We start from the raw sequence: 13,076 nt of genomic DNA on the forward strand, positions 1-13,076 counted from the left end.
TACAGTAAAAGTTTCTAAGATAGTCAATACTACTAAGTCAAAAGGTAGAGTAAGGTAAATCCATGGGTGTACGAGCGGGAAAGCAGGGGAACTGTCCTCCCAAATTTGGGAAAAACGGTGGGAAAGATTCGGGAAAAGCAAGAACAAAACATCAGAGAGAAGTTAACAAAGTAAAAATCGGTACTTGTGTTTTTTATTTGTGTAAAATTTCGGGAAAATCTCAACCCTTAATTATAATTTTTCCATACGTCCACGGGTAAAGTTAAGGTAACTACGTTAAAATTTACTAAGTTAAATCGTTAAAACTTTGATTAAAACAGATTGTATTTGCTGTGTAAAAGTATTACTACGTAAATATACAGAGAAATCACTTCACGTAGAATATAATCTGTGCTTGTTTAAAGAAGCAGAAAATGACACACGCGAGATGTTTGCATGGTTAAACTCAAAATTCAGCAAACGTTTCATCTGTTATCCGTTACTTCTTTAAACGAATTAAGATTCAACGGAATGAGGGTATTAAGAATTGCTTTGAATTAGCGAATGTAAAGCATTTTTTAGTATGTAGGTCTGTACAGTACAAGGCATTATCTTACAAGGAGCACAATCCGCTTTAATCTATTATAATGATATTAAGTACTGTAGTTTTTATGTTATTAAAGTACGCAATTTTCACAATAATTAAAACTACGTAAAATAGTTGAAAAAAATATCCTCAACCATTTTTATATACTGTTAAAGGCTTATTAATCTTATTTATTAAGCTTATTAATTCAAACTTATTTAGACTAATAAATCTTTTAATTATTAATTTTAAGATTTTATAATAGTTTTTACATAGAATACTAACTTAAGATATTGTAAGACAAAAACCTTTGGATACTTCTGCTGTATAAAATGAAGAAAATCTTAGCATTTTACGAGCCAAATAAATCATATCTTCAGCAGCTTTTATTATGATTATTTCCTTTGTACTAAAAAATTTTATTATTAAAACTTATTAAATCACACAAGTAATTTCATTAAAAATATATATATATAATACATCATTATCAATCATTTTTTTCATGGAATGTAACTGTAAAGTCCAACAAAGTGTGTAAAAATACTAAGATAACATTTAAAAAAGGGCTCTACAGCTTTATTTTCAGTGTCAGTTTAACGTATTTAAGTATTATGCAAGTATTATTGCATTGATAACTTGCATTTAACTTAATACAGAAGTATGAATATATATATATTATAACAGAAAGTACGTCATTGGTTTATAATGGCAAAAAGTTAAATTTAATATCTTTCATAGTTACGAGCCTATAAAACACTACCTTTTTACCATTACAAACCAACGATCCATTACCGAAATCTGCTTGACTTTCTCTTTGCCAAATTAAAGGATCGTAATTTGTTTAATGTTTGATTATTTACTTAACCTTATATAAAATAAGTAGTGTGTTTATATATATATATGCGGGTTATACTCGAATGAAATGGGTAGTGACGACTTAAACTATTTTCCTTTTTATGATAGTAGTTAAGTGGTGATTTAGTTTATAGGCTCGTAATTCCTGATTTACCGAACGAGAAATTGGATAAAAAATTTAGGTTTCACAAATTATATGACCTCTATCAATTGTATTTTGTAGCTTGAACACAATACTTGTTCGTCACTCATGTTATGTATTTACTATAATCATAATAAAGGGGAGGAAATGGAAATTGCTAATAAAATTTCTATTTAAAAACACTCGGAGACAAGGAAAAATTTTTATAATTAATAAATTTCTCTAAAATTTAATAATTTGAATGAAAAGTGATTTTAAAAACCGTATTTAAGTAAAAAATGTCACCACTTTCTAAGCATAATCTCATTATTTCTCTGGAATATTTTATATTTTCTTACTTTTAAATATTTAAATATTTAGCAGCCTTGTTAATCTGCATACCTAGTTAATTCTTCACCATAAATAAGCTTGACATATCCGAAAATCTTACTAGTTTAATGGGATAGAAGTCGCATTTTTCTTAAATTTGTACACAGTATTTAAAATTAAACGGATATCCTGTTAACCCCTGACTTTTCACGCAGAGTCGACTTTATTTTTTGCCAGGCGATGTCTCCCATCGGAGACGAATCAAGTGGAAAACACGACACATTATCATAGTCTGGGAACTCGCCGCGGGTTCGGTCAATCGGTTAATCAAGCGAGATCATCAGCTTTCATCATCCAACGAATATGTCCGACTCTTCTTAATATAGTCATGTCGGTGTCACGTGTCCATTGGGTCCACTCAGCCGACCGGAATTTCATCACAACCGAAAGAATAAAATAGAATAAAATATTCGGAAATTAATTAAGGTAGGGGGTTCGATTGTAATTTTGCTGGCTTCGGAATCGGAAAAAAGAATACCGTTATAGTACGTTTCGTGTCAATTTATATTAGTGGAAAACCTCACAACACGAGTTGCTCCTTGACCCGGACGGGTTAAATCATGATTAACTTCCCCCTTTTCTTGGCTTTCGGTTGCCGATTGTTCTTCGACACACGATTATCAGATGGTGCTGCAATCTATATATATCGCGAAGAGTCCCAGATCACACGGTGGATATGGTCACGCTTTTCCGCATGCCACAATCCCAAATTGCATTATTGCCTTTGTCGTAGCTCTGTCGACAGGAAAATGTCGTAGTGTAGCGCTTCCAATGAATATTAATTCGAATAATCGATCTTCTCTTATTGGACCGTTCGACATTGCCGTGTTACAATGTTTTCGTCTTGTCAATTGCAACCCGTTTGCCTTAACTTAGACCACTTTTCCAGTGTGAATTATCATTTTTCTTTGTCTACTTTGCGTATATTTTTTTATATATGATATTCCATAAACGAAATCGAAACTGAAATGGCCGATACAGTAGGCCTTCGTTACACATACTTACATATATATATATAATTTTTAATTCATATATAGGCCTATATGTGTAACTCGCAACTTAACCTCGAATAGGCAACTGAAAGCCAAGAATACATTCGAATGTTTGTTTACCTAATCGATCGTAAAGTGCCAACAAAGTAAATTAACAGTGATAAATATAGTGTTTTAGCTATCTGTATATAATGTAATGCATAGATAATACGGCTCTTCATTAGAGGTTCAGAGTCTGGTGTATTTCTTAAAGGCCACCCCCGATATACGCTTTTAAAATACATTCGATTTAACGGACTTTCGGCAATAGAAGACACCCCTTAACCCGATTAGACCGTTAAATCGAGGGCCTACTGTAATTAAAAATTCGTCGAAAACAAATTCGTGTAATTGTATTCGAATACAAGTAGATAATTTAATACATTAAATACATTTAATTAGCTAACTTCGACTGCATTATCGTTTACTGTTTACTTGAATTCATTACTAATGTAAATTTTTATTTTACCGGTTACAATATAGTAAAAAATAATTTATAATTCTATTTTAAAGCATTTAATGTCGTTTGTTCTATTTGTTGTTGGTATAAATGATTAATCTATTTCATTAAATTTGCAAAGTGTACATACGTTTAAATAAACAAGCTTTGTACGCTATTACTAAGCAGTTAATTGAATTCCGTTTATACTATTTACTATTAACATTATTATTAATGGAAATTAATTATTAAAAATTTATAAAATCGAATAAATATGTTTATTATTAGATATATTTGCATATTTATACGACAATAACAGTAATACTTGAATACAGTAGAACCTGTAATAAATGTTTTATGTTACCGTCCGTGGCCGTTATTCACAGATTTGACTGTTGCATATATACAATCAATGGACACGGACGGTAACATCTTGCTTTTAATATTATAGGCCTATATTAAATGTATGGCATTAAAAATAGAGGGATTGAAATCTAAAACTCTTTTTATTATTAATTTTTATATAATTTTTAAAAGAATATTTACGTAATGAAAGAAAATCATTTTCGATTTATTAATAATTTTTTAATTTTTAGTTTTTTTTTTAAATTAATTAATTTTATTATCATTATGTAAGTAATTTTTAAAATATTTTTAACATCATTATCCATAATAATTTTTTCTGATTTTTTTAAATGTCATTATTAAAAATTTTCCATTTATTATTAGATAATTTTTTTTGGAAATTTAAATGATGTTTTAATGGTTATATTTTTTTTTTCAAATTTCGAGTTTAAGGCGAGGATATTTTAAATTTTCTTTTGGTAAAGGATAAGCGGTAAAATTTCCAAGTTTATTACATGCAACCAATTTACCTAATAGAAACGCACACTTTACACACGCTACTTTAAACTACGAAGTAAAATTTATCTCTAAATTCTACAAACAGTTTAAGGAGAAATATGAACAACTTAAGCACGTTTTAAGTATTCAAATTTCCCCGTAAATTATCATTTTTTTTTTCTTTTTTCTTATTATTAAACTCTTATTTAATTCGCTTCGTATCAAGTCTTCTTGCAACTCGACTTTCATCAGCTTCTAATTAAGATAGAAGGCTGAAACATTAGACATACCTAAATCTTATGATAATACATTTTGATAATGTTTTAGCCCACCTCAAAATCCGATAAACATAACCAAATGTATCAGTAAATGCATTGCAGTGTTGTATGGGTACTCCCGCATGCGGGTCCGTGAGAGAATGAAGCAAAGACCAAAGTTATTTCATTATTTGACAAAAATAATTAGAAAACGGACATGTTATTTTAAATTTTCACTCCTCTGATGGGCCTTAAACGTCATAGACTCCCGCTCGTAGGGCTTGCTCTACCCCAACCTCGAAAACACGAGTAAAAGCATGTAGAAATACTATATATTTAAGCAATAATTGTCTTAGGTATAAGGGTAAACGTGTCTTATACTAATAAAATAAAATGCAAATTATCTACCCGAATTTATTTATAACGTATTTTTATTTTGAATTTTTAAAGTGGTTATAGTGTAAATGCATTTGTGGATTTCTGCACACGATTACAGCTGCTCGTAAAAATCGATTCTATAAAAAGAATGCGTGGAGTGTCAATGTTATAAATTCTGTTTAACTTTCATTTCACGTTTTCAATAAGTGTTTCTACCTAATACTTAGGCCTACAATTTCAAACTGGAAATTACCATAAAGGAAGTTCTACTTACAGAAATTAATAACTATCGTCGACATATTTCCTTGATTCATTTATAGAATTGTCATCTTTAAAGCCTTAAAAATTAATACGTTAAATCGGCACAAAATTCGCTTATTTATTATTCAGGTTTTCGGTATATTTTTTTTTTTTCATTTATTACAAGTGTTATGAATTAATAATTTCTTGTGTAATTTTATTAAAGCAAACCTTTAAAAATTTATAACTTTATAAGACGAGACGTTGTGTTTTTTTTTTAAATAGGAAATTTATGGCTTAGATAATTTTTGTTTTTATGCACTTTTATAGCATCGAAGTCAGTGTTTTTTTCTTCTTTGTTTTCACGTTACTGAAGTGAATTTTCTTTTTTAAATCAATTATTTTTATGGACATTTTTCTTAATTTATGACGTCGATACAAAAAAGTAAGCCTGGTTTTAAAGAATTTATCCAGATTTATAAAATTAAGCGAGAAAATTATTATAGAAAACTTTAATTTAATTTATATATATATATAAATTTTTTTTAATTCGAAAGGTTTCCGCTCGACGGCGTGTTTTGGAACCATGCCACTACATCGAATGCCATCTGATGGATGAATTCGGAACTAATATAATTATAATTTTTAAAATTGTTAAATAATTATAATTTAAATATGTTAAACAAAATATTATATATATATATATATATATATATTTATATACATTAAAGTATTTTGATAATCGCTGGCTTATAATAAATAATTGTTCGCGTAACAATACATTTTACAACGTTTCTTATGACGCAACATTGAGCTTTTAAGGTTCAATTTGTATGTCTGCGCATCCACGGAAATATTCCTGAGGCCCGCAACCTAAGCCCTGAGTCATATCGCTGCACCTTCCCCAATTGTTACCTGAAAATAAAACAGAAATGAAAGTGGCTCCATCTCTCGCATACTTTCCGAAACACGATAATTCAAATATACCGTACTGTATTACAATTAAATATTTTACTTACCTGCACGATAATGCCACTGAAACACGCATCTCTGACAACGCAACCCTTCAGGAAGTACCAGATTAATATGGATATCTCCCGTTCCGGGTCCAACATAATATTTAGTACCAGATCCATCGGCTAATTGGAGTAAATTTTGATCGAGGCACGCTTGATCCACTACTTGATTTGCGTATTGCACGGGACATATCCGAAACTCGAAATAGCCGTTATGATTAGCTGTCAATTGTACAGTCGCCGTGAAAGTTTGCCCCATTTTATATTTTCTGACAATAATGCCTCGACCGTATAATCCACCATCTTCGTTCGGTCGTGGAGGCGGAACGTCCCACGGATCACCGCAAATACCACAGTTTCCATGGTTTCGAGACCACAGTCTCTAGAATACGAATCGATTTTATAAAATTATTTACTATTATTTTGTTAATTAAAAACCGAAACTTACATCTATTCCTCCACAGAACAATTCGTTGTCGTTATAATTGACAGGAGTATGAAATCCAGCTCTCCACATAGACGATCTTGCTGGAGGTTCCATCAAGCGACCGTGGCTCCATACATGATGAACCAACTGAAGCACTAAGAGAAACGACAACATTTTTCAGTAGTAAAACATCTATAAATGAACGACGTGGAAGTCTGAACTAAATTTATAGTTTTGTCACCGTGATTGCCTAAGATAAGTGATTGAGCATCATCATATTGTACCTACAAATATTTTATAACAGATAAGATATCGTTACTAGTAAATATTGCAAAAGGATTGACGGTGTTGCTGATGTCTGTTTGTGATGGTATAAGGTATTTAACTGTATGTTATCTGCAATATTCACCGAATTCTACACATTTTCAAAACATGACGTACTAAAATTTCTGTTTTGATACCCGTAAAGAGGATGTGGAAAATTTAGAGCTCGCAGTTTCGTGTTAAAAATTTCATTATAAGTAACTGGATAGCGGATTCTTGCAGTATTCACGTAATTAAATTTGATATATCGCTTGAAAACACAATAATTCAAAGTTTATTTTGCGATATTTCTTTTTTTATTAAATCGAAGGTTTGTTCACATTCAATGTAAGGTTTACAGAGATCTAACTGCTGTGATCGATCTGACTCATTCCGCATTCCGATCGATACAACTTATTTAAACTGTTGAAAGTCACTTACCTCCACCAGTCGTTATTCATTAATTACTCCGAGTGATTTATTGATTTCGGAAAGTGTTTTCATCTTTTTTTTTATTGTAAATTAAAGAGGGAAAACGATTCCAAAGAAAAATATTATGTCGTCGGTCATTGTAATGAGTTACGTGACTCAATCGTTCGAGTCAATTAATGGTAGAATGTGCGTGTTTATTGTTTAGATCGATCGATATCGATTTTTGTACATCGTAATTCAGTAATACTAAGCAAATCATCATATTTGATTTTAAATAAACATGATGATTATTACATATTTTTACAAAACCTACTAGTAAATTAATAAGTAATTTTCTAAAATACAGTATTTACTCGATATATCAAACGAAAAATCTGAATGAAAATCAACACAGAAAAGCGATTAAATTATTATTCATATTGATCTATACAATCACGTAAACTATTTTAACCATCGAATTTAGCAATCGTTGGTTCAAATTGCTCGCTCGATCAACTTGTAGCTAAAATATCGATATCCTTCATTCATTTAGATGAATAAAACACAGTTCTAACGGTTGAATCGTAATAATTCAATATTAATTTCTTCGTAAATAAACTTAAAAACATTCTTATCTCGAGATTACTGAATTTCAAAATTTTTCTGCAAAGAATATTGCTCTCTGTCGGTAATACAGTAAAACCTGTGTAAATCGGAATTTCCGTTTTGAACAGGTTTCTTTCTAATACAGTATTTTTTTCCCCTTTTGGCAGGTTTTCGCTTTATTCAGGTTCCGTTGTTGACAGGCTGGAGTTATTATAAACGAATATAACGAATTTTTTCTTCCATAGTCAATTCAATTAATTGTATTTTTATCATTATAATTTGATTTTTATTAAATATGACTCGTGGCGATTGAAGGAATATCCCGGATATATTAAATTAATATTGTTTTGTGTTACTTGACAAATTATATTCTTGCGGTATCATTTATCAATAAACTTTGTCAATATTTTCAATACGTTCAGTCTTTTAAAGTGTTTATATATTTTAATTAACAAATTACAAAATACAATTATTGTAGAATTAAAATTTATTATAAAATAGAACCATTTAGTGTAAAAGTGGCACTATTAGTTAGGGTGCTCCCGCGTATTGTGGGCATATTTCCAAATACACTACTGTATTTTGAAGAGTTTAGTTTATAATATGCGGATGTATAATATATGAGTAATTATATATTAACTATAGACGTCACTGGTAATGTTAAATTGCGAATTTACATATTCCATATATGTAGGCTATAGTAATTTACGTTTATAAAAAATCCTTTTAATTTTACGATCAATTCAATTGTATTTTATGTATAAGATGTACGGTCTCTGTAGATAGACTTTTTCAATTTTACCAGAGATCTAAAAAAGTTTAAAAAATATATTTATCAGAGATCCCGAACGAATTTCTCATGTATATTAATTTATTTAAGCTTGTGTCAGCAAAAATTATTAAATCATTTGCTTATTTACACGCAACTTTCAAATTTTATAGTGGTTTATAATGTTAAAATGACAAAGAACAACAAATGTATTTTTTTAAAATATTACATATAATACATTTTTATTTAAAATAAATGCTTATTAAGTTAAAATTTATGCCTTGATAGATACGTCGGAGCAAGCTCTAAATGTTTCCTGAGGTCCGCAACCCATGGCACCGCCGCCATTTTCGCAATTTCCCCATCTGTTACCTGAAAAATCGAAATAACGTTAGCTAACTAAATATTTACGAAGCTACTTTACAGTCAGTATCTTACCAGTTCTATAGTGCCATTGCACCACGCATCTGTCACAGGTTACGCCGTCTGGTAACTTCAGTTCCACTGGATAAATTCCAGGCCTTGCTCCACGATCTAAATGATATTTAGTACCCTTTCCGTTGGATTGAGGCAGTACGTATTGATCTAAGCAATCTTGATCGGCTTTTTGATTCGGAGTTTTAAGAGGACAGAGACGAAATTCAAAGTAACCCATATGGGTGGCGGTTATGTTGGGAATAGCAGTGATCACTTGGCCCATTTTATATTGTCGAGTGACTATTCCATTTCCATATAAACCACCGTCTTCGTTAGCTCTCGGTTCTGGTGCATCCCAAGGATCACCGCATATTCCGCACTTGCCATTATTTTTAGCCCATTGTCTCTAGAAAAACAAGTGTTTTAAATATTTTAAGGTAATATTCTCGAAGCAATAATTGAAATTATTCAAGAGACCGCGATATAAGATTAAATGCTGCAAGAGTGCGCTAATACTTACAGCATATCCTCCGCAATATAATTCGTTATCGTCGTAATTTACAGGATTATCGAATCCAAATCTCCACATAGTAGAACGACCCGGAGGTTCGTTAAGTCTTCCATGACCAAGAACACTTACGGTAACCGAGAACAGAAAGGTTACTAAACGAAGCATTTTAGAATATGAAAGCAGAAACAATTAAATACCATATTCTTATATACCCCCATCTTCATCTATTGAGTTTATCTACCTGATATCATTTTATCGCATTAATGTTCTGTTATGGATCATTATTCTCACGATACATTCGACCAGATAATTCTCATGATATATTTTTAATTGAAAATTAATACGTGTTAACAAATTACGAGAAATCGATATGCAAATTAAATACACAATTTATTAAATTTAAAATGAGAATTCGAACACGTTTATTATTTTTTAAGAGGTGGAATCGAATCTGTTTGCATTTGCAATGACGTTTCTTTACAGGAATAAAGTGATTTATTAATTAAACGGTAAGTTGTAGTAAGAAATTGCACAGTAATGTATTATCTTAAGAGCTAATATTTTAATAAATGTATTAGGAACAAGATAATGAAAATTGATAATTGCTAAGAGATAAAAATACATATGTTAAACATTTACTGTTTAATGAAAATGTCCTGAAGGGTTTATTTGCCAAATAAATGTTAGAAGAATATAGATTTTAATACCGGCCGTTGGTTTGGTTTGGCCCACAATGGGGGGTAGCGAGGGACAGGGGAAGACATATTGGGAATTTACCACCCACGAAAAATTCCTGGGGTGTTGCTCGCTCGATTCAATTCAGAGTTCTTTCACAACGGTAGTCTGACGCCTTAAAGTTTAAAAATAGATCTATAAATTGTTTTGGTGCCAATTTACACGCATAGAATTTTTTAAAAATATGTTTATTTAGTGATTAATTTATTGTATTTATCATGGAAACAAATTGTCTGTAATATTATGTTTGGATAATTTTTAATTTATTTCTCTAAAAACATTTATTCGTGTAATACGATATAGAAAAATTCATAAATATTTCTTTTCCGAGAAATAAACATGAACGTTTTATAAACAGGAAAAACTAACAGAACATAATTCATTACGGGCGTAGAACATCAGAAAGTACTTTGCTACTTTCGTATTTCTTAATAATAGAGAGACGAAAATAGTTCGAATAAGTATTAACCCTGTGACAATAAATACAAATAATCTTTTAGGCAATTAGTTTATTATTATATACGAAAAATTCTCGAATTCTCTACAAACTTTATCAGAATTATAGAATATAATTTTCCTGAAGATGAAGTTTAGAAAGATTTTATTTAAATGTTTCGGTTATTTAGACAAATAAATAAATAAATAAACCGTTTTCTTGGTGATAGTTTGCGGCAATTAATATAAATTTCTGTCACTTAAAAAAATCAACATATAAACATTAATACGTTCAGCGATAGAAATTGTTTACACTTGTAAATATAGTTATACAGAACTGCTTGTATTATGCAAATACCGGTAATAAGTTCATATATTTGATAGTTATAGTTCTTCATTCATCCTGATACACTGAGTTTAATGTTAATCCTATAAAATCCCACAAAGTAAAACATTATTTATTTCAAATATCTCAAGCTCGTCAGTAACAGAGTGGATAACGTCACTGAAAACTGGTAGTTGGTCGTAGGTTTTCGAGTTGGAGAGGAGTTTTCTGGGTTTTCTTCACGTTTGTAACACCGAAATGATGCCCAGTTTCCCATACAAAGTCCTTTCGAGAGGCTCCCCACTTGTTCTTTAGCAGATCACCCTTGTGTTTGTGTTCCTTATTCCGTCAAACTGAGTTATTTAGATATAAATTTTAAATTTTGATAAATCTGTAAAACGATGATTTAATACAATAAATGTAAATTATAATTAATGAAATGTAATATTTTATAGGCCAATTTATATAAATGTTAAATCTTTCTCCTTCGTTGATATGGATCATTGTATAAATATGAAATTTAGAGCAACATCATGATAACCGGATTTAGAAACGATATCAATCACCTTTAGGTTTATCAAAAACAAACTTTGGTGAATGTAAACTGATCTTTCATCATTAATATATCTCAATTATAGATTTTATAGGTATGGTATTTCATGTAAATGTAAATTGGATACAACCTAACTTAAATTATTATGAATTTTAATTAGTAAATAACAATTTTTAGGTATATTATGAAATATTACGCGCATTATCTAATTAATAAATTTATAAATTGCATTTTCTAAAGTTTTTGTGTACGAAAATGTTGGTTTTATTAAATAAACATATGTATATTTAACAGTAACAATGCATTTATTGATAATTTAAACAAAAAAAAAAAGTTCTGGATATCATGTAGAAATTACAAGAATTTTCTTTTATTTAATGGCGATATCGGCGCATCCACGGAAATATTCCTGAGGACCACAACCCAGTGCTCCCTTACCATTTTCACAAATGCCCCAGCTGTTACCTGTTTAGATTTATAAATATATATAATATAAAATATCATCCACATCAATCTGAATTGTGGTATCAGAAACAAAAATTACCTGTACGATAGTGCCACTGGAAGACACATCTATCGCAAGTAAGTCCTTGGGGTAACTTCAACTTAACAGGATAATTATCGGGTTTTGCACCTGGAGGAATAGGGAATTTCGTGCCTTTACCATCGGCTCTCTCTAAAAGATATTGATCTAAACACTCCTGATCCGCCTTTTGATCGGGTGTCTTCAGGGGACAGATTCGAAATTCGAAATATCCCTGATGCGTGGCAGTTAAATAAACATTTGTATCTATCTCCTGTCCGGATTTGTAAGTTCTGGCGATGATCTTATTACCGTAAATTCCTCCGTCTTCGTTGTCTCTAGGTTCTGGTTGATTCCACGGATCACCGCATATCCCGCATTTTCCGCCATTTTTATTCCAATGAACCTAAGTAAATTTCTTAGTGAAATATCGTGAAGAAAGTAAAAATTTCGATTAATTAATAATATTTACCGAGATTCCACCGCAATAAAGAGAATCATCGTCGTAGTTAACAGGATTTTTAAAACCGAATCTCCACATGCTAGATCTACTCGGGGGTTCCAGAAGCCTTCCATGGCTCCATACCAGAGTGATGAAAGATAAGAAGATACTCCACAACAGCATCTTTACAGGCAACGGATGTAAAGTGATATTTTTTCGATAATTCTTTCATTTTATTTTCTTATCATTTATCACTGTTAGAAGGATTCAGATAAAACCATTAAAAATATATCAATTGTTAACAGCTGCTCAGTTTTTACTATACTAATTGATAAATCCAAGACAATAAATTATCAAAATAATAAACGGTTGCACCTTAAAAAAATTCAAATATTATATACAAATTCCTATATTTGATATATTTTATGTTATTGTAACGTAATGTAAACCGGAATAAATCAAATTCGAGATATAAAATTGTAAT

The 13,076-nt window shown here is 30.5% G+C and overlaps 3 protein-coding genes across 5 annotated transcripts in view; all 3 read right to left on the reverse strand.

Moving 5' to 3' along the window:
* Positions 1-5,815: 5,815 nt before the first annotated feature.
* The window catches only part of LOC136969559 (uncharacterized), a 122,915-nt gene continuing 115,654 nt past the window's right edge, over positions 5,816-13,076 (reverse strand). The window contains exons 1-4 of one of the 3 annotated variants that reach the window (XM_067263777.1): positions 6,851-7,006; positions 6,584-6,754; positions 6,139-6,517; positions 5,816-6,034 (exon numbers count right to left, since the gene is read on the reverse strand). In XM_067263777.1, the coding sequence (XP_067119878.1) occupies positions 5,937-6,034; positions 6,139-6,517; positions 6,584-6,736 (630 nt within the window). In that variant the 5' untranslated portion in view covers positions 6,737-6,754; positions 6,851-7,006 and the 3' untranslated portion in view covers positions 5,816-5,936. The other 2 variants (XM_067263776.1, XM_067263775.1) reach the window with 2 other exon arrangements.
* Positions 8,864-9,780, reverse strand: LOC136969698 (uncharacterized). Its single transcript, XM_067263977.1, has 3 exons — positions 9,589-9,780; positions 9,090-9,474; positions 8,864-9,023 (listed from the first exon to the last, which is right to left on the reverse strand). The coding sequence occupies exons 1-3, from the start codon at positions 9,742-9,744 to the stop codon at positions 8,926-8,928; spliced, it is 639 nt and encodes a 212-aa protein (XP_067120078.1). The 5' UTR covers positions 9,745-9,780; the 3' UTR covers positions 8,864-8,925.
* Positions 11,914-12,931, reverse strand: LOC136969699 (uncharacterized). Its single transcript, XM_067263978.1, has 3 exons — positions 12,623-12,931; positions 12,172-12,556; positions 11,914-12,092 (listed from the first exon to the last, which is right to left on the reverse strand). The coding sequence occupies exons 1-3, from the start codon at positions 12,773-12,775 to the stop codon at positions 11,998-12,000; spliced, it is 633 nt and encodes a 210-aa protein (XP_067120079.1). The 5' UTR covers positions 12,776-12,931; the 3' UTR covers positions 11,914-11,997.

This window comes from Centruroides vittatus, unplaced genomic scaffold (assembly GCF_030686945.1).
Source record: "Centruroides vittatus isolate TY-2023 unplaced genomic scaffold, ASM3068694v2 contig_18, whole genome shotgun sequence".
Taxonomy (NCBI): Eukaryota; Metazoa; Arthropoda; class Arachnida; order Scorpiones; family Buthidae; genus Centruroides; species Centruroides vittatus.